The sequence below is a fragment of the Rhinolophus hipposideros genome (genome assembly GCF_964194185.1).
Source record: "Rhinolophus hipposideros genome assembly, chromosome: 13".
Classification (NCBI taxonomy): Eukaryota; Metazoa; Chordata; class Mammalia; order Chiroptera; family Rhinolophidae; genus Rhinolophus; species Rhinolophus hipposideros.
In genome coordinates this window covers 51235185-51262491 of record NC_138059.1, presented here as the reverse complement: position 1 = coordinate 51262491, position 27307 = coordinate 51235185, and the positions used below count along the sequence as shown (strand labels likewise).

Genomic DNA, 27307 nt, shown 5'->3' with positions numbered 1-27307 from the left:
TAATTTGTGCACTTGTTTTTTTCCCCCAATGTTCTAATAATTAAAGCAGATTTTTGGTTTTTGATAAAAAGGAAATATAAAGTTGGAAATTTTAATCTTAAAAAATGAAACTCTTGCATATATGTTAAAAATGAAAAACGATACAGTGGTACCTCGGTTTTCGAATGTAATCCGTTCTGGAAGACTGTTCGAGTTCTGAAACGTTCGAAAACTGAGGCACGGTTTCCCCATAGAAAGTAATGCAAAATGGGTTAATCTGTTCCAGACCTTTAAAATCAACTCCTAAAACTGCAAATTTAGCAAGAATTTTACTATCTAATGATACCATAGATCCATAAAATTTATGGTGTTCGTAAACTAAAATGTTCGTCAATGGAGACATTCCAAAACCAGGTACCACTGTAAATTTGTAAAAGGTGCAGTTATTCCAAAAACTCAGAGTGACTATAAAGAAAGGAAATTCTAGGAGTTATCAGATATGTTTAATGATGCATGCCAAAGTATTTTGCAGAAAAAGAACTCATTTGATTTGTTCCTACATTTACTGGCTATAGGAAAATTTAATACTGTGTTTTTTAAAAAAATAATAGAATGAACTGTTGAAATAACTGTAAATCACAAACCATGTAATCTGCTTTATGTACTTACATTTTTGGGGGGGAGGATCATAGAATAAGCATTTATTATCAGAGCACTGATGGTCTGAGAAGGCAGTGGGTTAACACCTCCAAAAACTACCTTCTTAACTACTTACTATTTTAAAATCACAACTTTTAGGTACAAATGCCTATGGTTCATTTGAAGAGAGAGAAATACAAAATGTATATAAGCAGAATTGACCATAGATAAAAGAATATCCATGTATTGATGAAAGAACCGTTGTTTATAAAGTGTATAACAATTGAACAGTTTAAGTAGCACCTGGAAAATCTGGGTTTTATGATGAATATACATTCTAATTTTGTATTTTAATAGAGTGTTTCAAGTTTTTCACTTGTTTTGACTTTAATATACTTTATGCTTTTCTGTCATTAATATTTTTCCATTTAAATTGTATCAATGGCTTTAACTTTGAAAGTATTGGTGATTTCACTTTCATGTTGTTTTTAGTAAAAGCTTTGATAGAGCAAGAGGTGAAGAATGGCATTCCTTCAAACAGAATTATTTTGGGAGGATTTTCTCAGGTAAGATAAAGTTTGGGTGGTATGTCAGTACCATCAGTATATTTATCTAGAAGTCTGTGGTTTCAATCCTTTTTCTATGGAGGCATCCTTTTTTAAGAAGATGTTATAGAATCTGATATACTACGTATTTTTAATGCTGAATTAAGTACGAATGGACTAGAAATAATTATTGAGAATACTTTATACTCTGTTGCTTTTCTAGTTTTCTCTCTTCAGCAGTAGCCTTTACCTTCTAGATTACATCTAGAAAATCAATTTGTTAAGTAAATTGATTGGAACCTGGAATATTAACACTATGTATCCCTTTAAACAAAACTAACTTAAATACAGATATAAGTCCCCTGTCTAGGAAGAGACTACTAATAGGGACAGTAAGGTATAAGACAAGAGAACTTCTTCCCTCTTTTTGTAACAGATTCCCACTGGTTGAGCCCTGCAGATTCCCCTGCAATCCATGTGGGGTGAGATCAGAGTAAGGGCTCCCACAAAGCAGCCCACATGCTGGGGGCACTGGTCCCACTGGAGGCTCAGGGGAGACATGTCTGTGTGGTGCTGTGTTAGCCTGATAGCGGGGCAATACGGTCAACGTGTGCTGCTTCTCTTTCCCTTCTAATGCAGTCTGCTTGGTCTTTGTGGTGCTTCAGCCTCACGCTTGTATTCTAGGATTCTCTCAGAGGTGTCTTATTCTTGAATCGTTGTTAGTTGTTCTTGTGAGGGAGAGCGAAGTGAGGAACAACCTATGTTGCCATCTTGGTGATGTCACTCTATCCTCTTCCCTCTTTTTATCATGTAAAATAAGTTTTAGATATAAATATGTGATGCTTATTTTTGGTATCTTCTCTTTATGTACTTTTTCTTCTACCTTCTATACTTTTTCTATAGGCATAATTACCTCATGTTGATATTACGTCTTTATTTCAGCTTATCACCTGTTTGCCCTGTTATCCATCCCCAAACTGCTATAGCTTCTAATCTGTAAATCTTCTAAATCATTAACTTAGTGTCAGACACGCTGCATTAGGGCAATGTCACAATTAGGGAATTATTTAAAAGTTAGAATTCAGTAGAAAGGTAGGCTGTTGATACAATACAGTAAAACATGTTACTGATTTGGTATTTGTTGAAATTCACAGATAATATACTTTGTATTACACATTGTGACATACTTATAGGTAGAAAAATGAATGCTTGATTCAAATAGGAAGTGAACATAGGAGTCTGTGTACTTGATATTTGTTGATCACAATTTATAGAAACCAACTCCTAATACCTTAAGCGAGGAAAAGTTATGAGCCTGTGGGATCACATTAAGGAAACCAAGGACGAGAATGAAGCAAGGCCTCCGGAAATAGATAGGACTTGGAAAGCCATTAGGACCTTCTCTACGTCTTCATATCTGCTTCTCTGCTCATCTGCTTCATTTGCTGCCGTTGGCTATATAAGCTTGTGCAGCCTATATCATTTCCAGTTCTTGAGTTTACATGTTCCAGCTACACAAAAAGACAGTCACTAAATCCCAATTTAAAAATCCTGGGAAGAAAGAACATGACTATCTTGAATGAGAAAGGATCTCATGTCTTCATGTGGCCCAGTGATCCATGGGCAAAGTCAAAGTGATGTGGAATCTAGATGACTGATGGGAATGCAGTTCCCAAAATGCAGGGTGTTGTGAGCTGGATAGGCAGATATTCTAAAGGTGTCTTCTGCTATATATTCCTTATTATCTTGAATTCCTGTTTTGGAAAATAATACCAATTTAAGAGGAGATTTGATTGTGTACCTAACACTTTTCAGAGGAGAAACTAGTAACTGTGAATTCAGAATATTCCTAGGGCAGTTGTGAGTGCAGCAGTTAAAACTCTGCTAACTGTGTTTGACTGACTGGGTAGTCGCTATGTTTTCACAGTGGTCAGTTTAGAGAAACCATGTGCTTTAGGACACTGTAGGATGGATGTTGTTTGCCTGATTTGATTTGACATAAGCCATCCAGTTTCATCTTTTTATGGACATTGTTAACAAGAAATCTCTTAAGTTGCTGTTAGCAGAAGATGTGTTCCATTTACTTTCCCTGCTTGTCTTTCCAGGGAGGAGCTTTATCTTTATACACTGCTCTTACCACACAGCAGAAACTGGCAGGTGTCACGGCACTCAGTTGCTGGCTTCCACTGCGGGCTTCGTTTCCACAGGTAGCCTGATTGATTAAGCAACATTAAATTACTGAGATAAGAGATAGCAGATGATGTTGGGGAGAGAATAAATTTTTTTTAATAAAGTTTATTTTTAGAATAGTTTTAGGTTCCCAGCAAAATCGAGCAGAAACTACAGAAAGTTCCCATATGCCCACTGTCTCCATATATGGACAGCCCTCTTCCCACTGTTGACATCCTGCAACCCAATGGCACGTTGGCTACAATCAGTGAACCTACGCTGGCACATCATTGTCACCCAAAGCCCATTGTTTACATCAGTCATCTTTTTTTTTCTTATTAATCCACTTACTCATTTATCAATGGACACTTGGGTTGCTCCTACCTTTGGCAATTGCAAATAATGCTGCTGTAATCATGGGTGTGCAGATACCTATGTGAGTCCCTACAGTTGGAAGTGGAATTGCAGGATCATACGGTAATTTTTAAGTTTTTAAGGAATCTCCATATTGTTTTCCACAGCAACTGCACTACTTTACGTTTTCACCAACAGTGTAAAAGGGTTCCAATTTCTCCACAACCATACTGACATTTCTTGTTTCCTGGGTTTTTTTTTTATTTTTATTATAAAAGCTATCCTACTGGGTGTGAAATGGTATCTCACTGTAGTTTTGATTTGCATTTCTTTTTTTTTTTAAGTTTATTGGGATGACAATTGTTAGTAAAATTACATAGATTTCAGGTGTACAATTCTGTATTACATCATCTATAAATCCCATTGTGTGTTCACCACCCAGAGTCAGTTCTCCTTCCATCACCATATATTTGATCCCCCTTAGCCTAATCTCCCACCCCCTACTTCCCTTACCCTCTGGTAACCACTAAACTATTGTATGTGTCTATGAGTTTTTGTTTCTCATTTGTTTGTCTTGTTCTTTTGTTGTTTTCAGTTTATATACCACATATCAGTGAAATCAGAGGGTTCTCCGCTTTTTGTCTGACGTATTTCGCTTAGCATTATATTCTCAAGATCCATCCATGTTGTCACAAATGGTCCTATTTCATCTTTTCTTACCGCCGAATAATATTCCATTGTGTATATATACCACAATTTCTTTATCCATTCATCTATCGAAGGACATTTTGGTTGTTTCCATGTCTTGGCAACCGTAAATAAAGCTGCAATGAACATTGGAGCACACATGTCTATGTATAAATGTGTTTAGATTTTTTGGGTAGATGCCCAGGATAGGGATTGCTGGGTCATATGGTAATTCCATTCATAATTTTTTCAGGAACCTCCACAATGCCTTCCATAATGGCTGCACCACACTGCATTCCCACCAACAGTGTATGAGGGTTCCTTTTTCTCCACAGCCTCTCCAACGCTTGTTACTATTTGTCTTGTTGATGGTAGCCGTTCTGACTGGGGTGAGGTGATATCTCATTGTGGTTTTTATTTCCATTTCTCTGATGATTGTGATGTTGAGCATTTTTTCATGTCTGTTGGCCATTTGTATGTCCTCTTTGGAGAAATGTCTCTTCCTCTGTCCAATTTTTAATTGGGTTGTTTGTTTTTTTGTTGTTGAGTTGCATGAGTTCCTTGTATACTTTGGATGTTAGCCCCTTATCGGAGGCACTGTTTGCTAAATCTTCTCCCATTCAGTTGGTTGCCTCTTTGTTTTGTCGATGGTTTCTTTTGCTGTGCAGAAGCTTCTAAGTTTGATATAGTCCCATTCATTTATTTTAGCTTTTACTTCCCTTGCCTTTGGAGTCAAATTCATAAAATGATCTTCGAACCCAAGATCCATAAGTTTAGTACTTATGTTTTCTTCTATGCAGTTTATTGTTTCTGGTCTTATGCTTAAGCCTTTGATCCATTTTGAATTAATTTTGGTACATGGTGACAGATAGCAGTCCAGTTTCATTCTTTTCCACGTAGCTATCCAATTCTCTCAGCACCATTTATTGAAGAGGCTGTCTTTTCTCCATAGTATGATTTCTGCTTCTTTGTCAAAAATTATATGTCCATATTTATGTGGTTTTATTTCTGGGTCAATTCTATTCCATTGGTCCATGTGTCTGTTTTTCTGCCAATACCATGCTGTTTTGATTATTGTAGCCCTGTAGTACAAGCTAAAGCCAGCGAGTGTGGTACCTTCAGCATTGTTCTTTTTTCTTAAGATTGCTTTGGCTATTCGGGGTCTTTTGTGATTCTAAACAACTCTGATGATTTCTTGTTCTATTTCTTTAAAAAATGCCATTGGGATTCTGATGGGGATTGCATTAAATCTGTGTATCGCTTTGGGTAATATGGCCATTTTAACTATGTTGATTCTTCCAATCCATGAGCACGGAATGTCTTTCCATTTCTTATTGTCTTCTTCAATTTCTTTTAAAAATCTCTTGTAGTTTTCAGCATATAGGACTTTTACATCCTTGGTTAAGTTTATTCGTAGATATTTTATTCTTTTCGCTGCAATTGCAAAATGAATTGTTTTTTGTATTTCTTTTTCTGAGGTTTCATTGTAAGTATATAGAAATGCAATGGACTTTTGTACATTTTTTGTAGCTGGCAACTTGACTGTATTCGTTGATTGTTTCTAATAACTTTTTGGTGGAGTCTTTAGGGTTTTCTATACATAGCATCATCTGCAAAGAGAGACAGTTTAACTTTTTCATTCCCAATTTGGATGCCTTTTATTTCTTTCTTTTGCCTGATTGCTCTGGCAAGGACTTCCAATACTATGTTGAAAAGCAGAGGTGATAGAGGACAGCCCTATTGTGTTCCTGAACGTAGAGCAAAGGGCTTCAGTTTTTCACCATTAATTAAGAGATTAGCTAAGGGTTTGTCATATGGCCTTTATTATGTTAAGGTATTTTCCATCTATAGCTATTTTATTAAGCGTTTTAGTCGTAAATGGATGTTGTATCTTATCAAATGCCTTTTCTGCATCAATTGATAGAATCATATGATTTTTGTCCTTTATTTTGTTTATGTGATGTATCACATTGATGGATTTGCGGATGTTGAACCATCCTTGTGCTCCGGGGATGAACCCCACTTGGTCGTGATGAATAACCTTTTTAGTACATTGTTGTATTCGATTTGCTAGAATTTTGTGTAGGATTTTTGCATCTGTATCATCAGAGATATTGGTCTGTAGTTTTCTTTGTTTGTGTTGTCCTTACCAGGTTTTGGTATCAGGGTAATGTTGGCCTCATAAAATGAGTTGGGGGCGTACTGTCTCTTCTTCAATTTTTTGGAAGAGTTTGAGCACAATTGGTATTAGATCCTCTTTGAAGATTTGTTAGAATTCACTAGTGAAGCCATCTGGTCCCAGACTTTTGCTTTTGGGAAGGTTTTGTATGACTGATTCAATTTTGCTACTGGTGATCAGTCTGTTTAGCTTTTCCAATTTTTATGGTTCAGCCTAGGAAGGCTATATGTTTCTAAGAACTTGTCCATTTCTTCTAGGTTATTGAATTGGGTGGCATATAGTCCTTTGAAATATTCTTGAATGATCCTTTATATTTCTGTGGTGTTCGTGATAACTTCCACTTTTTCATTTCTGATTTTGTTAATTAGTGTCTTGTCTTTTTTTATCTTAGTAGTCTAGCTGTGGGTTTGTCAATTTTGATAATCCTTTCAAAGAACCAGCTCGTTGTCACATTAATTTTTTTATTGTCTTTTTGTTCTCCATTTCATTTAGTCCTGCTCTGAATTTTGTTATTTCCTTTCTTCTGCTGACCTTGTGTTTCATTTGTTCTCTTTTTCTAGTTCTTTAAGGTGTAACGTGAGGTTATGTATTGGAGATTTTCCTTTTTTCTTGAAACAGGCCTTAAATACATCATGATATCAATGATATAAATCACCCTTTTCAAACTGCTTTCGCTGCATCCGAAAAATTTTCGTAGGATGTATTTTCAATGTCATTTGTTTCTATGTATCTTTTGATCTCTCCTCTAATTCCTTCTTTGACCTGGTCGTTCTTTAAAAGTATTTTGTTTAATCTGAATCTATTCATGTTTTTTCCTGCTTTCTTTTTGCAGTTGATATCCAATTTCAAACCCTTGTGATCAGAGAATATGCTTGGTATGATTTCATTCTTCTTAAATTTGCTTAGGCTGATTTTGTGTACCAATATATGGTCTATCCTTGAGAATGTTCCACGTACACTAAAGAAACATGTATATTCTAATGTTTTAGGATGAACTGCTCTATATATGTCAAGTATGTCCATTTCATCTAATGTGTCATTTAGGACTGCTATTTTGTTATTTATTTTCTGTTTGGATGATCTATCCATAGCTCTCAATGATGTATTTAAGTTCCCTGTATAATTGTGTTTTGGTCAATTTCTCCCTTTAGTTTTGTTATTAGTTGCTTGATATATGCTGGTGCTCCCTGATTGGGGGAATAAATATTGATGACTGTTATGTCTTCTTATTGTATAGTCCCCTTTACCAGTATGAAATGTCCAACTTTGTCTCTTGTTACCTTTTTCACTCGGAAGTCTGTTTCATCTGATATCAGTATGGCTACACCTGATTTTCTATGGATACCATTTGCGTGGAGTGTGTATTTCCAACCTTTCACTTTGAGTCTATGCTTGTCCTCGTAGCTGAGATGTGTGTCTTGGAGACAGCAAATGGTTGGATTTAGTTTTTTGATCCAATCTGCTACTCTGTGCCTTTTTATTGGTGAGTTTAGTCCATTTACATTTAGAGTGATTATTGATATATGAGGATTTCCTGTCATTCTATATTTAGTTTTCTGGTAAGGCTGTATTTCCATTGTTTCTTTGCCTTTTGTTGTTTGTGTGTTATTTCCGTGTGGTGGTATTCTTTCATGTTTACCTGTGTTTCTTCTTTTATTACAGTATGTGTTTCAGTTCTGGATTTTTTTTTGAGTGGTTACACTTAAGTTATGTAAAAGGAAGTTTGATATTTAGAGTGTTCCATTTTCTTCAGCACGGTTACTTTCTCCATTCCCATATTCCGGTTCAGGCTTTTACTCTCCCCCTTTTTATGTTTTGGTTGCCACAAATTGTCCTTGTTGATGGTGGTCGAAAGGCCTCCTTTAGTATTTCTTGCAGTGCAGGTTGTGTGTTAGAAAATTCCCTCAGCTTCTGTATGTCCGGAAAGGTCTTTATTCCTCCTTCACATCTAAAGAGTTTCTTTGCTGGATATATTATTCTTGACTTATGATTTCACTCTTTCAATAATTTGAATATTTGGTTCTACTCCCTCCTTGCTTGCAGAGTTTCTGCTGAAAGACTTGATAGTAATCTAATGGGCTTTCCTTTGTAGGTTACCATCTTCTTTTTCTGGCTGCCTTGAGGATTCTTTATTTATCGTTGATTTTAGACAACTTCAATACAATGTGCCTTGGAGAAGGCCTGTTGGGGATGAGGTAATTAGGTGTTCTATTTGCTTCTTGGATTCGAGGATCGAGTTGTGTACACAGGTTTGGGAAGTTCTCATCGACAATTTGTTTGAATATAGTCTCTGTTCCCTTCTCTCTTTCTTCTACTACTGGTATGCCCATTATTCTTGTACTGCTCTTTCTGATGGAGTCAGAAAGTTCTTGTAGAGTTCTTTCATTTCTTTTAAGTCTCAAGTCTCTTTCTTCTTCCATCCGTGTCATTTCCAGGTTTCTATCTTCGATGTCACTGATTCTTTCCTCCACCTGTTCAACTCTACTACCTAAGCTGGCTATTTCATTCTTAATTTCTTCTATTGATTTCTTAATCTCCAGAAATTCTATTTGGTTCTTTTCAAAAATTTCAATCTCTTTCGTAAAATGCTCATGTGTTTCTTTGATTGTGTTTCTGAGTTCATTAAACTGCCTTTCTGTGTTTTCTTGCATCTGATTGAGTTTTTTCAGAACTGCAATCTTGAATTCTGTCATTTAAGTTACATATTTCCATATCTTTACGTATGTTTTTTATGGAGACTTTCACTTTCTTTCTGAGCTGTCTTGTTGCCTTGGTTATTCATGGCAATTATTGATTTGTTATTTTTCTTCCTATACATCTACAGGAGTGGTTCTTCAACAGGTTGATAGGAAGAGGTCTTTTTTTTGTTTTCCAGTACTTGGTAAAATGTTTTCTCTCCGACTGCAGCCTTTTTTCTCTCTCACATGGTAGTGCGATGTTTTTTCTGCACTTTTCCAGCTTCTCACACAATGGGGTGATTCCCTGGGAGACGGCTTCTCCTCTGTTAATCGTTTGCCTGGGTCACTGGGCACAATGTCCATGTGGGTTTGCGAAGAGCTTTTGAAGTTCCAAAGTTCTTTCTGCACCAGATTCAGAGCCTGTATGTTTCAGCAGTTCTGTTTACTCCTGCAGGGATCCTCCCTGGTAGGTGGGGCCAGGAGTGGAGTTAGTTGTGAGAGTTGGCTCAGAGCAATGGCGGCGCCCACCACCACAGCCAGTCCTGCTTCCAGAGCTCCCTCCCCTTTGCGAGAACTGGTTGGGCTGTGAATATTTGTCTGTGGTCCACAGTTCTCAGAACAGCAAATATTCTGTTGTTTTGATCTGACAGTGCTACTGTTCCGTTTCTGGCACCGGCAGGTGGCAGTGAGGCGAGATCTGGGAAGGTAGGGAGGTGGCGTCTACTCTCAGTGCCTACGGCTTCAGTTCTCTGCTTGGTAGTGAGGGCTTAAACCACCGTTTTCATCCTTCTTCCCTCAGTCCTTTCTCCGAGGTGTCTGCTGTGTTCATTGGGTTCAGCCGTGTTATATGCTATCCCCTCAGCCCTGTGGGCCATAAACGTAGCCCTAGTGGTCCGAATTCTTCCCTCTCCCTCAGCTGCGCTAGTTCTGGGATGCTGCGAGCTCAGAGTATTGAACTAGGTCTGCGTCCTGCACCCACGTGGCTCAGTCTCCGCACTTATGTTTTACCTCCTCCCCCGCTCACGGGATTTGCCCACCTTTAGGTGAATTTAGTAGTGGGCCTGTTTGTCTTGGCTGTCTGCTGTGCAGGGAGTCCCTTTGTGGAATTATAGTTGTTCAATTTGTTGTAAATAATTCTAGGGGAGATTTACAGAGGCTCACCTCGTGCCGCCATTTTGATGATGTCTCTCATCCTTTTTTAAAAACACTTTTTTTAGACTTTTGTGATGTATTAGTAGGCTTTATGGGTACACTACGTTGTCTTTATTATGAATTCCGTAGAATGGAATAAGAAATAAGTCCTATTATCATAAATCTCATATTTGAAGTACTTGATACATTTTAAGATGTATGGAAAATTACAAAGGATAACTTAAGCAACACACAAACGTGTCAGACATCCTTGCATCGAATCATCCCAAGGTGGGCAAATCGAGTGAGCAGGGGAGGAGGGAAAGGGGAAATACACAGACAAGGGATGCAGGATGCAGGCCGCAGTCCAGAGCTCACTGCAGTCTTGGGAGAAGGAAGAATCCAAGATGCAGGTACTCTCCCTGTAGCCCAAAGTCCTGCCTGAGTTGTCAGCATATATATAATACAGTTGAACCCAGTGTTTGGGGCAGAGACCTTGGAGCAAAGAATGAATACAGAAGGTTGAGAACTGTGATTTAAGCCCTCACTGCCAGACAGAAAACAGAAAACAAAGACACAGAGCCTGACCGATTTCCCCCCACCCTCCCAGTGTTAGAAGCAGGCTCCAGAAGAAAAGGTAGCAGTGTGAGATTAGAGAACAGTATGACTGCAACATTCAGAATTGGAGCTACGGTTCCACAGCCACAAATGCACATCCTGGCGATAGGGAAAGAGCTGTAGGGGCGAGATCGCTGTGGCCTAGTAGTCGCCATTGCTCAGAGGCACAAATGTACCAGCTACCTCTCACAGCCAACCCAACCCCTCTTTTTCTGGGCGGATCCCTGCTGGGGCAACCAGAGCTACTGAGACACACAGGCTCTGCATCAGGCTGCAGAGGCAGCATTGAGATTTCAGAAGCTCAGATCTCTTACCGCTCTCCATATCCTAACATGAAGGCAGTGCCCTGACAACCAGACAACCTGCTCAAAGAGGAGAAGCCTACCTTTCATTGCATGAAAAGCCAGAACAGCACAAGAAAAAATATAACACTACATCGTGAGAGAAATTAAAATGCTGCAGTGGGAGAGAAAATAAAACATTCCAACAACACCTTCTAGAAAGAAAAACAGGTCTCTTCATATCAGCCTGCTGCAGAACCCACTCCTGTAGATTTCCAGGAAGAGAAATAATAATTCATTAATTGCCATGATAACCAAGGTAACAAGGCAGTTCACAATGAAATGAAAACTCTCCAGAAAATGAATTGGAAGAGATGGAAATATGTGACTTAAATGATAGAGAATTGCAGTTCTGAAAATACTCAACGAGATGCAAGAAAACACAGATAGGCAGTTTAATGAACTCAGAAATAATGAAAAATCAAAATGAATATTTTACCAAAGATATTGAAAGTTTAACAAAAGGACCAAATAGGAATTCTGGAGGTGCAGAAATCAGTAATAGAAATGAAAATTATAAAGCCAGCTTAGATAATAGCTTAGATGATAGCCAGCTTAGATAACAGCTTAGATGATTTCCTCCTGATCAGATGGAGGAAAAAATTAGCGATATTGAAGATAGAAATCTGGAAATGACACAGATGGAAGAGGAGAAAGACTTGAGAGTTAAAAGAAATGAAAGAACTCTACAAAAACTTTCTGACTGCGTTATAAAGAGCAACATAATAATGGGTATACCAGAAGGAGAAGGGAAAAGAGTATATTCAAACAGTCAATGAGAACTTCCCAAACCTGTGGAAAGAACTGAATCCTCGAATCCAAGAAACAAATAGTACACTTGATTACCTCAATCACAACAGGTCTTCTCCAAGGTGCATTGTATTGAAGCTGTCAAAAATTAATGACAAAGAGAATTTTTTGGCTCCCAGGGGGAAGAAAGCAGCAACCTATAAAGGAAAGGCCATTAGGCTGTCATCAGATATTTCAGCAGAAACTCTACAAGCCCGGAAGGAGTAAAATCAAATATTCAGACTATTGAAAGAGAAAAATTATGAGCCAAGAATAACATATCCAGCAAAGATATCCTTAAGATATGAAGGAGGAATAAAGACTTTTCCACACATACAGAAACTGAGGGAATTTTCTAACACATGACCTGCATTACAGGAAATACGGAAGAAGGCTATTTGACCAGAAACAAAAAATCAAAAGAATACAAAACCATGAGCAAGATTACTAACCGACAGAAAGAATGAGTAAATGGCAACCCTTACACAAAATAAGGCACTATACATTTAAACATAGCATAAAGGTTAAAGAAGATAAAAACATTTTTTTTAAAAAGGAGAAAGAACAACAAAGTTGCTACTGCCACTCAGAAATCAACTCACAGCATAAGTACAAATAACTTGTGGCAACAAAAACAAAAGTGGAGAGAGTAAAGGTCTGAATCTGCAAAAGGGAATGGAGATAAGAAGCACGCTCCAGAAAAAGGACCACTATATATATGAAACTTTCTTTTACATAAACTTAATGGCAACCACTCAAAAGAAATCCAAAACTGAGATATATAACATAAAAAAAGAAGGAACAGAGGGGAAAAAATCGTACAGTACCACTATACTAAAATAACAGACAGCAAGAAAAAGGGAAAGAAACAATGGAGACACCGAGATACCAGAAAACAAAAGACAAAATGAATATAGGAAATCCTCATATATCAATAATCACCTTACATGTAAATGGACTTAACTCATCAATAAAAAGGCACAGAGTAGCAGATTGGATCAAAAAGCAACACCCAACCATATGCTGCCTCCAAGGACACATCTCAGCTGCAAGGACAAATACAGACTCAAAGTGAAAAGGTGGAAATTGATACTCCAAGCAAATAGTATCCAGAGAAAAGCCATACTGATATCAGATGAAACAGACTTCAGGATAAAAAAGGTAACAAGAAAAAAGATGGACAATTCATTAAGATAAAGGGGACTATACAAGAAAAAAACATAATACTTATCAATATATACTTATATGTCCCCAATCAGAGAGCACCAAAATATACAAAGCAAGCACTAACAGAACTAAAGGGCGAAATTGACCCAAATAAATATAGTAGGGGACCTAAATACATCATTGAAAGCTATGGATAGATCAAACAGAAAATAAGGAAATATCAGCCCTAAATGACACATTACATTAAATGGACATAGTTGACATTGATAGAGCATTTCATCCTAGAACACCAGACTATACATTCTTTTCTAGTGTACATGGAATATTCTCAAGGATAGACCATATATTGGGACATAAAACTGGCCTCAGCAAATTTAAGAAGATTGAAATCATACCAACATATTCTCTGATCACAAGACTTTGAAATTGGGTATCAACTGAAAAAGAAAGAAGGATAAACCACAAATATGTGGAGATTAAACAACATATTTTTAAAGAATGACTGGGTCACAAAAGAAATAAGAGGAGAGATAAAAAGATACATAGAAACAAATATGAATAAAAATACATCCTATCAAAATTATTGGGATGCAGCGAAAGCAGTAATAAGAGGGCAATTTATAGCATTACAGACCTATCTCAAAAAACAAGAAAAATCCCAGATAAGCAACCTAACATTACACCTCAAAGAACTAGAAAAATAACAAATGAAAGCCAAAGTCAGCAGAAGGAAAGAAATAATAAAAATCAAAGCAGAACTAAATGAAATAGAGGACAAAAAGATAATATATGAAATTAACCCAATAAGAGTTGGTTCTTTAAAAAGTTTGATAAAATTGACAAACTCTTGGCTAGACCCACTAAGATATAAAGAGAAAAGACAAACAAAATCAGAAATGAAACAGGAGAAGTTACCATGGTTACCACAGAAATACAAAGGATCATACAAGAATAATATTGTTACTGAACTCTCTGTTCTTGGAGACGCAGTGAAGAATCACAGATCAGCAAGCTGATTACTATGCAATCAGCATTTGTTAGTGATACATTCTCAGGGAGGACAATGAACGGGCCTAGCTGAGGTGCAAGAGATGGGGGGGAGAGAGAGACAGAGAGAGACAGACAGAGACCTAGTGGAGGTGGGAGAGAGAGGCCTAGCTGAGGTGGGAAAGAGAAGCATAGGTGGGGGGGCAGAGAGAGAGAGAGAGAGACAGACAGAGAGAGAGAGAGAGAGAGAGAGAGAGAGAGAGAGAAAGACTAGAAGGAGGGGGCAGAGACAGGAGGTGAGAGAGCAAGAGACAGAGAGACCTGCCCCTTGTCCAAGGACTTAGAGTTTGCTGGGTAGAGTGATGGGGCTACATATTGATTTGGTGGGAAAATGGGGAGCATGTTCTTCCACCTGAGGGCATGACCTAAGATGGGTGAAGGTCTGTTGACTCAGATCTTTATCTTGCTTCTGACCACCTCTTGTCATCTCTTGTTGTAAAAAGAGCTATGTGGCTGGAGATAGTTAAAGCTATTTATGAGTTTTTTCTCTTGTCACTGTGGACCCCCTCCCACGCATCCTCCTCCTCCTATATTTTATAACTTCTACCTAACACAATGAAGGAGTATATGCTACCAAATTCAATAACCTGGAGGAAATGGACAAGTTCTTAGAAACATAACCCTTCCTAGACTGAATCACAAAGAATTGGAAAATCTAAATACACCAATCAACAGTAAGGAAATTGAATCAGTCCTCCAAATCTTCCCAAAAGAAAAAGTCCAGGAACAGTGAATTCTACCATACATTCAAAGAGGATCTAACACCTGTCTTCCTCAAACTCTTCCAAAAAATTGAAGAAGAGGCAACACTTCGTAACTCATTTTATGAGGCCAACATTACCCTGATACCAAAACCTAGTTAGGATAACACACAAAAAAGAAAATTACAGACCAATATTTCTGAGGAATACAGATGCAAAAATCCTACACAAAATTCTAGCAAATAGAATACAATGATGGATTAAAAAGATTATACATCATGATATGGGGTTCATCCCAGGAACACAGGAATGGTTCAACATATGCAAATTGATCGATGTGATATATCACATAAACAAAATAAAAGATAAAATTCATGTTTATGTCAATAGATGCAGAAAAAACTTTGACAAGATGTAACATCCATTTATGATTAAAACACTTAATAAAATGGGTATAAAAGCAAAATACCTTAAAATAATAAAGGCTATATATGACAGAGCCTCAGCTAATAGCATAATGATGAAAAACTGAAGCCCTTTGCTCTACGTTCAGGAACAAGATAGGGTTGCCCCCAGCACCACTGTTATTCAACACAGTATTGGAAGTCCTAGCCCCAGCAATCAGGCAAGAGAAAGAAATAAAAGGCATCCGAATTGGGAATGAAGAAGTTAAATTGTCACTCTTTGCAGATGACATGATTCTTTAAATAGAAAACCCTAAAGATTCCACCAAAAAGCTATTAGAAACAATAAACGAATACAATAAAGTTGCCCACTACAAAATCAACGTACAAAAATCCATTGCATTCATATATACTAACAGTGAAATTTCAGAAAAAGAAATGAAAAAAAAAATTCCTTTTGCAATTACAACAAAAAGAATAAAATACCTAGGAAGAAACTTAATAAAGGATGTGAAAGACCTATACACTGAAAACTCTAAGACGTTTTTAAAAGAAATTGAAGAAGACACAAAGAAATGAAAAGACATTATGTGCTCATGGATTGGAGGAATCAACATAGTTACAATGACCATATTACTCAAAGCAATGTACAGATTTAATGCAATCCCCATCAAAATCCCAATGGCATTCTTTAAAGAAATAGAAGAAAAAAAATCATCAGATTTGTATGGAATCACAAACGACCCCGAATAGCCAAAGCAATCTTAAGAAAAAAGAATAATGCTGGAGGTATCACACACCAACTTCAGGTTGTACTATAGGGCAACAATACTCAAAACAGCATGCATGTTAATTGCAGAAAAACAGACACATAGACCAATGGAATAGAATTGAAAACCCAGGAATAAACCCACATAAATATTGACAGATAATTTATTTTTTTTTTTTTTATTTTTTAGTGTCTCACTTTTTCTTTTTTTCCCTTCCCCCCCTTCTTCCACCTTCCACCCCCCCCGCCCCCCACTCCAGTTCAAGGAATTGTTTCTCAGTCTAGTTGTGTCGGACATAGCTCCTTGGCACATGCTGGTATTATGAACTTGCGCTCCTCTGGCTGAGGCAGTTGGTCTCCAGTTGTCAGCTGGCCACTCACAGCAGCTCATGGCAGCTCTCCCTGGCTGCCGGCCACTCACATTGGCCACTGGCTGCTCCTGGCAGCACAGGTAGCCCATGGTAGCACACAGCAACCCATGGTAGACCGCGGCAGACCGCAGCAGCCCGCGGGGTGCTGCCCATAGCAGCTCACAGCAGCTCAGGCCCAGCTCCCGCTGTTCATTGCAACCCAGCTCTAGGGAGCTGTTGTTCACAATCTTAGCTGTAGAGGGCTCAGCTCAGTGGCCCATGTGGGAATCGAACCGGTGACCTCGGCGTCAGGAGCACAGCTCTCCACCTACCTGAGCCTCCGGGGCATTCCAACAGACAATTTTTGACAAAAGAGCCTAAAGCATAAAATGGAGAAAAGAAAGCCTCTTCAATAAATGGTGCTGGGAGAATTGGAAAGCCACATGCAAAAGAATGAAACTAGACTGCTATCTGTCATCATTAGCTATCATTGCTATCTGTCACCAAAATTAACTCAAAATGGATCAAATGCCTAGATATAAGACCTAAAACAATAAACTGCATAGAAGAAAACATAGGTACTAAACTTATGGATCTTGGGTTCAAAGAGGATTTTATGAATTTGACCTCAATGGCAAGGGAACAGACACTTCTCCCAAGAAGACATAGAAACAGCCAACAGATATATGAAAAGATGCTGAACTTCCCTAGCTATTAGGTAAATGCAAATCAAAACCACAATGAGATATCAACTCACACCTGTTAGAATGGCTATCATGAACAAGACAAATAATAACAAATTTAGGAAATGTTGTGGAGAAAAACTAACCCTTGTACCTGGGAGGAATGTAGATTGGTACAGCTGGTATGAAAGGCAGTGTGGAGGTTCCTCAAAAAATTAAGAATAGAATTACCATGTAACCTAGCAATCCCTCTCCTGGGTATATCCCCCCAAAAAATCTGAAAACGTTTATCCATAAAGATGTATTTACTCCGATGTTCATTACAGCATTATTTACAGTGGCCAACACATGGAAACAACCAAAGTGTCTTTCGATACATGATTGGATAAAGAAAATGTGGTATATATACACAATGGAATACTACTCTGCCATAAGAAAAGATGAAATAGTGCCATTTGTGACAACAGGGATGGATTTTGAGATTATTATTCTAAGTGAAATAAGTCAGACAGAAGTCGAGAATTGTATGAGTTCACTCATATGTGGGTTATAAAACTGGAAGCAACAAAGGAACAAGACAAAGAAACAAAAACTCATAGACACAGCCAACAGTTTAGTGGTTACCAGAGGGTAAGCGGGGAGGGGGAATAGTAGAAGAGGTTAAAGGGGGTCAAATATATGGTGATGGATCGAGAACTGACTCTGGGTGGTGAGCACCGACAGTGATGTATAGATAATGTATTATAGAGTTGTACACTTGAAATCATGTAATTTTACTACTATCACTCCAATTTAATTAAAAAAGAAAAAAACTATTATCACAAATCTTATATTTGAAGTGTTTGATACATTTTAAGATATTTATAAAATTACAGGGTTTTTTTGCACATAGAAATAATTTTGAATACTCAATATGCTCACTGTGTGATAGTAGAATCTCCTATACAATATAATTTCCAAGTACGCAACAGTGTAAAGCAATCTATACTATATACGTGGGAGTTGTAGGCCTTATTTTCAAATTATTCTTTAAATCTAGTGGTTTTTCTTGTCACTATATAGTAACTCTTTGGTGTCTTGCACATAGTAAATGCTCTTTATTAATCATCTTATTTAAATCAAATAAGAGTTGAGAAGAACATGGTTCAACTAAAACATACCTCTCCTTTCAGGACAATGTGACCATATAAAGAATAATTAACATACAATCTGCTTCAAGGAACCAGTTCATTGGGAAAACATATATGATAGGGTAATCATGTATTCTATAAAAGTTTAGAGAGATGTGGAGAGCATAAAGATGGAAGTAATTTTATTTCTGTGGCCAAATATAATCTATAATGTAATTAATAACATGTTGTATGTGCATATCTATCCACATTTTTGAGTGCCTGGCATAATACTCTATACATTTGAATGAATAATACTAGTTTTGTTATGTTTTTTTGCAGGGTCCTATCAGTGGTGTTAATAGAGATATTTCTATTCTTCAGTGCCATGGAGATTGTGACCCTTTAGTTCCCCTAATGTTTGGTTCTCTTACTGTCGAAAAGCTAAAAACATTGGTAAATCCAGCCAATGTAACCTTCAAAACCTACGAAGGCATGATGCACAGTTCAAGTCAACAGGTAAATGTTTGGAAGCAGTGGTTAATTTGCAACTTTTTAACGTGATATTTTTAAGATAAATAACACTTCACTGCTGAGGGATTTAAAGGAATTAATGAATTCACACTGAACGATAGGTTAGCAGGACTTAGATCAAAATTTATTCAATTTAATTCAAACATTCACTGATTTCCTATTACATACATAATTCAAAGACAAATAAAAATTTTATTAAAATTCAAAAGGGATTAATTAAAATTAAAAATTTAATAGAGGAGAAGGATATATATATCCAAGTAACTATAGGAAGCAGAATGTGATATGTGTTATATTAGAAGTTTTAAAAAAGTTCTTTGAAAAACTGAGGAGAGTGAGATAAGTTTTATCTTTGGAGGCACTTAGATCATGATGAAAGAGCTAGATTTTGAACACTGGGTAGGATTTGGATACCAGGTGTGCAGAGAAAGGACTGTAGGACAGGAAATGCAAGCTGTCTAGTTGTGCTGTAGTCTTATGAAAAGCTAGGTGTCATAGAACAGAGACAGAGGAGAGACTTGGTTTTAGAGAGCTTTTATGTTGTGCTGAGGATGGACTTGTTCTCTAGGCAGCAGAAAGCCATTGACATTTTTTGATCAAAGCAAGATGTAATCTAATCTACATTCTGGAAACAAATGAAGCAGAATTCAGTAGGATTTAGTAACTAATTCTATGGAATAGGAAAGAAGAAAGTAGCAAAGAGGCCTTAGATTTCTAGCTCAGATGACTAACATGATGCCATTCATAAATTAGGTACAAGGAACAGTTTTAGGGTAACAGGGAGGAATAAATATTGAGTTTAGTAAACATAATGAGATTGATGTGCCCCAATGATATCAGGATGGTATGTTAGAAATACTTGTCTGAAGCTCAAGCCTATAATAGAGATTTAGAATAATTACCAATATTATTGATCAGTGAAGAATTACAATGGGAGACTATCATGAGAAAAAAGCCAAGGGATAGAACTTTGGGGGAGTTAAAAGGAGTTAGGTGTTGATTGAAAGTTCAGGAGGAGAGAATTTCTGAGTGGGAGTGAAGAGTATCCCAGGATTGAGAAAATGATTAAGGTAGGCCAGGAAGAAAGTATCCAATTGTCAGCCACCTGTGACCTTGGCATTTGGGGAGGTACAGCAATGGATTGTATGAAGTAGACAGGGAAATGAAGAAGCAGAGGCAACATGAGAAGACTTTTTTTTTAACACTTGAGCATTTAATGAGCATGTGGCTTTAAGCTACCAGGATACAGGCTCCTCCAACACCCTTAATCTTCTCAGCTCTTCTGCTGAAGAATTTGGCCTTCAGATGACAGGCTGCTTTAGGAGCTTTCCCTTCCCCAGAACTTTGTAGTAAGTAGCCTGATCGTACCACGTCAATGATAGGAGCAGCTCCAGTCTTGTTTCTGGCAGCATTTACCCATGTCTGCTCACTGGCCAAGGTCCACAGTTTATGAGGGTTGACAGTTGAGCAGAAGCTCTGGTTCCTTTTTAATGCCTCGTACCAACTTTCCCAAAGTAACTTGGGTGATGTTTGTCAAAGTTGATCCCATAGTGATGCGTGCCACTAGCATTACCTCAGCCTCCTGGGTGCTTCCAGTGCTTGCCAATGCAGCCATGGCCTTGGCACACCTGACACTGAAGTTTCTGGTTCTTCCTCAGTCTGGAAGGCATGTTGGCAGCCAAGATGAAAGAGCTGAAAAGACCTTTTCAAGAAAGGTTTTGGTAAAGGGGGAAGAGAGTAGGAAGCCTCTTCTTAATAGAGTGGGAGAAAGAAACTCCTATGGGTGGGGAGGAGGGAGGGAGAAGATGCAATAGAAGATAATTGATAGGGGAAAGCCTTAAAAGGATCATATAATATAATTGAGTCCTGAAATGGGTGGTGGTTGCCTTAAAAGAGGAGAAAAACACTTGTTAATCCAGATAGAAGAGGATGGATGAATAAAAACAAGGATTGTTGCGGTAGAGAAGAGAGGCATTGAGAGCTCACATTAGATCCTCTCAATCTAAAAAGTAAAGTCGGAGATGTAGTCACTTAATAAGAATGAAGGAGGCCTTGATAGATTTGGAAGCTTGAAAAGGCCTAAATAAAAATAAAATAAGAATAAAAATTGATGGCAAAATATTGATGAAGTCCAAGTTAACATTGTTTTGTAGCTGCTCATGTGGCTAAATCATTTGCTTTAAGGGCTGAGAAAGCAGGTAGTAATGTGATTTATGTAGAAAGACAAGGGGGCCTGAGATTCTAGGGTGTTATTGAGAACGTAGTTGAAATTGTCGTGAAAGGGAGGTGAGCTTGTACTCTGCTCATCCTGGAGGGACTGAAGATCTAGAGCAGTGATTTTCAAAGTCGGCATTGCTTCACAAGGACCCAGGAGCTTAGTAGACAGATGCCCAAACTCAGCAATTTTGATTCAGTACTTTGAGGGCTTGGGGTTGAACTCAAGCATCTTTGTATGGAGTTGTTTTTAAAATAAAAGCTCCACAGATGATTTATTTTGTGCGATCACATTGGAGGACACTAGACTGAAGGATTAGAAGCAGAAAGTGACAAGAGGTAGAACAATAGGAGGTGGTGTTATAGGAAACTTAAAGGACTTAAGAGTGTTGTAAAATAGACCACTTTTGTGCTATGGCTTTCTTTTCTGAGTGACTAAATTATAAGATTGAAGGTTCTCCGCATTGCTAATTTGGGGTCTGTGAGGATAAGTCTTGAAATACTACAGATGATAGGAAGAAATAAATATGTTTGGGGGAAGTGAGAAGACTGAACTAGATGCAAGAGTCTTCTACAAAAGTTTTTTCTATGATAAATATTTGGTATATTCATTTTCGTATTTTTCCAGGCCTATCTTAGGTACATGCTCTCTTTCAAATGGTTGCTTATATGTAAATCCTTATGAAATGCACAAATTATTTTATGGTATGGATTTAGCATTTCATTCTCATGAGAGAATGTTAAAAGCTAGGATTTTCCATGGATACATAGTTGACAGTTATCATATACTTCCTGAAACTTCTCGGTATAGATATTGTCACTTCTAAATCCCCTTCATCTCTCTTACTCCCATGTCTTATTTGTTCAAGTATAGCAAAATGCAGACCATTTTTCTGGAAGTGGATAATACATGGGAGCTATTGTGGAATGTACAATAATAATAATCAGGAAATGTTCTGAAATTTCTATTGGAGCCTCATATCTCTGTTATGACTTATTTCATTGTAGTAGTAAAAATGGGGTTTCACCTTAACTATGCACACCACTGATTTAGTTAGTGGTATTTTAGTTGGGATTTAATTTCTGATTTGTGTAACAGTTAAATCACTTTATTTCAAACAGGAAATGATGGATATCAAACAATTCATTGATAAACTCCTACCTCCAGTTGATTGACATCACTAAAAGGTCTTGTGTAGAAGTACATATCAGTGTCATTGTAATAGAGTATAACTTTTTTCTGTACCCTATCTTGAAACTTGTAATGTTTGCAGTGTTAAGCTGTTTTGCAAATACACACCAATGACATAGACTATGTAGTATCTCCTCATGGGAAATTTATGATCTTTTAAGTTTCTATATATGTATTTGTATAATATGATCCAGAATATACTAGTATTAAAATAGGTGAAGCTGCTATCTTCTTTTTCCCAAATATGATTCAGCAAAATAATAAAATACTGCAACCAGACTTTCTATTACATCATTTGAAAATTATTAGTATGGTTAATGAAATCTTGTTCAGGTATAAATGAGCAGTTAAGATATAAATAATTTATAAAAGCTGTGACTTAGTCTATGGACTTATTCCAAAATTACTTAGTCACCATACAGTATCTGTATTTTTATATATGTATTCATATATGCTTAATGATTATAGTACATAAGAATGAGGTGTTATTACATTATTCCTAACAGTAGGGATAATGCTTCTAAGTGTCAATAAAGAGTATTATTGCTCTCTTCAATTAATGGCCCTTTTAGTTTGAGAACCAGGCTTTTTTTCCCCGTTATCATTTCTTAATATTCTTTTTTCCTCTGTAGAAAAGTGTTCTTTCTTCCCTCTTATCCTTCATAACAGACCAAATATCGCCTCCTTGCCATAGACATCTGCTTTCAAAACATGCTGTAATTTGACATTCTGAATCACAGACATGATAGTATTTAAAATGTATTTATACTTAAATAAAAAAACCAAGCATCACTTCAAACTTCCTACACTACTTATTTGTTAAACTATTCCTTAGCTCAAAGTTATGCTGTGTAGTTATTAGAAGCTTCAGTCCAGTTTGTGGTTGTATTTTTTTCTGTAATTAACTGAAAGAATAATTAGGTCATATTGTAGTGTGTTCTGGAATATTTAAGAATGATCTTAACTAATTTCTAAGATGATTTGCTCTAAGATTATTCTCCTTGTAGCACAGTCTTAGTTTACTTATTTGTACATATGTTTGAAATCAGCTACTGTAGGAAATGAACAATCCATTAGAAAAATTTGCTTTACTTTTATATGCCAATGGACTTATTTGAAATATTCACTTTAGTTAGGTGATTTTTTAAAAATTAGTTTTTATGCAAGCGTAAAAATAGCAATTATTTGATTTTAAATAGTCAAGTTTTTTAGATTATTGGTAAAGAAAGCTATTTGAAAACAAATTTATAGGTTATAAAGTGTAGTCAGAACTCAGTACATATGGTGTAGTTACCACCCAGTTTAATATATAGCAAAAATACATATATGCTTGATATTTCTGAACTGTTGTTAATTTTTCTGCTGTGTACCAACTGACTAAAACAATGTTAGAAATGCATCTCTATAAATGGGTGCTAATTGAAAATGGAAATAATTTAGTAATGGACTATATGGAATGTTAATAATGAAGCCATATGTTTATGTCTGGATTCAAAATTTTTAAACAATCATTTAATAAGTCATTTTGCTTTACCTTGATGAATATAAGCTGTTGTTTCAGTTATAAAAATCAGCAAGATCTAATTTATGGCAAAAGATACTCCGTTGAAATATTGCGCTATAATGTGGGGAAATGTAAATCTTTTTCACGGTTTTTATCAATGTGAAATAAAACTTAATTCTGACTTTTCTGTGACTGTTTTGAATAGTTTTGAATATTACTTTTAACATTTGGGTTTGTCTTGTCAAGGCTGTCTATAATGAAAAGGAAGAAAATGACAATGTAATCACAAGAATATACCTTTAGAGAGAAATTTGATGAGGTAGGTCGGCATCATCAAATGGATGGAACCAGGCATGAGAAAAGCTTCCCTTGTTACTCAATTTTAATAAGCTAAAAAAAAATTCACAAATTTGGTTTTCAGTGTTCCTAAATCTATCTAAATTTTGTTTGGTGTTTCCTTTTGTCTCTTCCTTTTATGTAGTACTCATGGGATTTTTAAATTAATGTCATAAATCAGTTATCCAAATAGTTTTTTTTTCCTTTTATTCACTTTTTTTTTTTAAACAATTGAAAGCAGGGTCTTTTATCTTTTTCTTTTTTTTAAGATTTTATTGAGGAAGGGGAACAGGACTTTATTGGGGAACAGTGTGTACTTCCAGGACTTTTTTCCAAGTCAAGTTGTGGAGGGTGCTGTTCAGCTTCAAGTTGTTGGCCTTTCAGTATTAGTTGTGGAGGGCGCAGCTCAGCTCAAGGTCCAGTTGCCATTGCTAGTTGCAGGGGGTGCAGCCCATCATCCCTTGTGGGACTGTAGGAGTTGAACCGGCAACCTTGTGGTTGAGAGCTCACTGGCCCATGTGGGAATCGAACCTGCAGCCTTTGGAGTTAGGAGCATGGAGCTCTAACCGCCTGAGCCACTGAGCTGGCCCCTCCTTTTATTCACGATTGACGTCTAACTTTTCCCGGTAAAGGAATCCCTTCTGTTCTCTTTAGCAGTATTTCAGTTTCTGCTTTTGAATACTTAAAGTGACCAGCTCACCGTTTTATAAGGCTGTGTGGGGACAGAGTCCCAGAGAGTAGTTTCCAGGCTCTCAGCCTCACGTGGGGATGTGCTGGCTCTGGTGGTGAATGGCTATCGATTGTGAGTGGTTGGCCATCAGCTGTAAACAGTTAGCCAATTGGCTACTGATGTAACTGCGGGGCTGTGTTGATTGGTTGGTTGGTTGGCAGGCAGAGGAGTGAATGGCAGACTGCGGATTGTGTGGCTACTACTGGCCAGTGTGTGTCTCACTGGCCTCCAGAGAGAATATAGTGGTATGACTTCCCTATCTATGGTTCCGTGGGTGTTCCTTTTTGGCCTAACTACATCCTGCATTCCTATGTGGGGAGTGGGAATTGTGACCCTGCAGGCCACCTAGCAGGACAAATGGCGCAGTGAGCAGGGTGTGGTGCTGGCCAAGACCTACCGAAAGATGGTGGAGCAGTTTGTGCGTGTGAAAGCTCAGCTTCAGGAGGCCCGTGAGGAGCGACACGGGGAACAGGAGGCGCAATCTGCCTGGGAGACTCAAACCTCCGGATGGTATGCCACCCTGTTGGCCAGAGCAAGTGTTGTCTTCCTTTTGGTGGTCTGCTGCTACCATGGGCTCCTAGAGTTGTGGACATCTTACACGGAGGCCTCCACCCACGCAGACACCTGGCACGGCGAGCAAGATTTCGACCAGGTAGGAATGGAGTCTGACCCTGGGCAGGAGGATGTGTGGCCCCCACACAGTGTGTGGTATCCAGTGGCCACTGTTTTCAGGAGTTGGACCCCCAAGGAGGGGTGGGAGGACATGGATGGCTCTCCGGCCAGCGTGGAGAGAGCCCTGCAGGCTCTGGCTGAGCGGTTGTCAGAGGAGGCAAAGGCTACAGCTGGCCGTGTAGGCTAGATGTTCCTCACGGCCTTGAGTCTCAACACAGAAAATGCGCCTAATGAAGTAGCCCAGGTGCCATACCAGGTGTCCCGATTGGAGGTGCTGGAAGCTCGGGTCCGCCTGTTAGAAGAAGTACCCCATAGTGGAGACTCTGAGGCAGAGATGGAGGAAGCGAGTGGAGACAATGTAGCTCCCAACCCCCAAGCCCAGCCAATCTTGAAGCAAAGTGTAAAACGTGAGCAACCTTTGGGCCCCAGGGGTGTTGCTGCAGGCAGCCCAGCTGTAACTGAGTTCACAACCTACACCCCTTATACTCCCACTGAGTTGCAGGAGTTGGGGAGGCGGTACAGACAGAGTCCTGGAGAGCCAGTCTCGGCTTGGCTACTACATTTATGGGATGAGGGAGCAGACAACATTCTCTGCTCCCCAGGCGGGATGGAAAAGCTAGCCTTCATGACAGTGCATCCGTCCCTGTGACAAAGGTTATAGAATTGCCATAGGTTGGCCCAAAACCAGGGCAACCATTCTGTAATGGAGTGGCTCACTGCTGCAGTACGCAACAGTATGGGGACAAGCTGGCGAGCTGCCAGACACTGTGACTCAATGGCAGTCATATACGGAACTTACTAAAATCATCCATGAAATGGGTATGAAACATGCTATTTTCAACCCTAATATGCAGGGGCTAGATAACAAGCTTTTTACAGCCAGCATGAGAGATCTGGTTTTGGATACTGCACCTGTGAGTGCTTTTGGATCCTTGGTTGCCATTCTTACACCCTATGTGGGGCGACGGATCCATGAAGTTACAACTGCCATGGCCACCCTAGGGAATGTTGAAAGCCGGAGGCGAAGGAAGTTAAGACAGGAAGTCCGTGCAGTTGAGACCTGGAAGCCCAAATCAAAAGTAAAGGGGCGAGGGCTCTGGCCTCAGAGAGTAACACGCGCACAGATGTGGTGTGATCTCATGGCAGCAGAGGTCAATCAGGAGAAAATAGACCAATAACCCAATGCACTGTTGTTGGAACTTTAGAAACAGTTGGGTCCGGAACAGCAATTCTGGAGAAGCCTGAAGGAGAAGTCTGGGAAAGCATGACCCGTGTCCCTCCAGGACTTCATGCGGCCGCTCGAGGCCAACTCCTTTCAGCTTGAGTAGGGGTGGGGCCAAGGTACCCGGTCAGAGGGACGAGCAGGGACTGGGACCCCATACATTGGTCCCCTTTTAATGTGCAGAGAGTTTTGGCCCTAGTTGACACTGGCACAGACTGCAGTCTTGTCTATGGGAACCCAGGACTGTGACTGAAAAAGCTGTTTCCTTACCACTGGGTATAGGAAGGCTTCCCCCTCGTACCTACAAGGTTTATGTCTCCCTCATTCTGGAGTATATTCTAGGGGTAGACGTGCTACATGGCCTCAGCTTACAGACGTCGGTAGGAGAGTTCTGTCTCCGGATCCTGGTGGTGAAAGCGGTGACACGCTGGCATGCTCACCACCCTCCTCAAGTGTTGCCACAGCCCTGGTGCATGGTTATAGTGCGACAGTACCGCCTGCCAAGGCGGCAGGAGGAGATTGGTCGTGCAATATTGGAATTGGAGAAGGTACATATTGTGAGGC

General features: G+C 38.5%; 1 protein-coding gene and 1 pseudogene across 7 annotated transcripts in view; one reads left to right on the top strand and one right to left on the bottom strand.

Annotated features, from left to right (window-relative positions):
* LOC308506784 (transcription elongation factor A protein 1) overlaps positions 1–27307 on the top strand; it is a 140465-nt gene that overhangs the window by 53128 nt on the left and 60030 nt on the right. For 3 of the 6 annotated variants that reach the window (XM_081070728.1, XM_081070727.1, XM_081070730.1), the window contains 4 exons: positions 1111–1184; positions 3269–3370; positions 18682–18858; positions 22210–23964. In XM_081070728.1, the coding sequence (XP_080926854.1) occupies positions 1111–1184; positions 3269–3370; positions 18682–18858; positions 22210–22263 (407 nt within the window). In that variant the 3' untranslated portion in view covers positions 22264–23964. Of the gene's footprint in view, positions 1–1110; positions 1185–3268; positions 3371–18681; positions 18859–22209; positions 23965–27307 lie in introns of those variants that run through there. The other 3 variants (XM_081070723.1, XM_081070729.1, XM_081070724.1) reach the window with 3 other exon arrangements.
* On the bottom strand, positions 19970–20612 carry LOC308506785 (large ribosomal subunit protein uL15-like; annotated as a pseudogene). The gene has a single exon. The product of its transcript is annotated as a large ribosomal subunit protein uL15-like (transcript).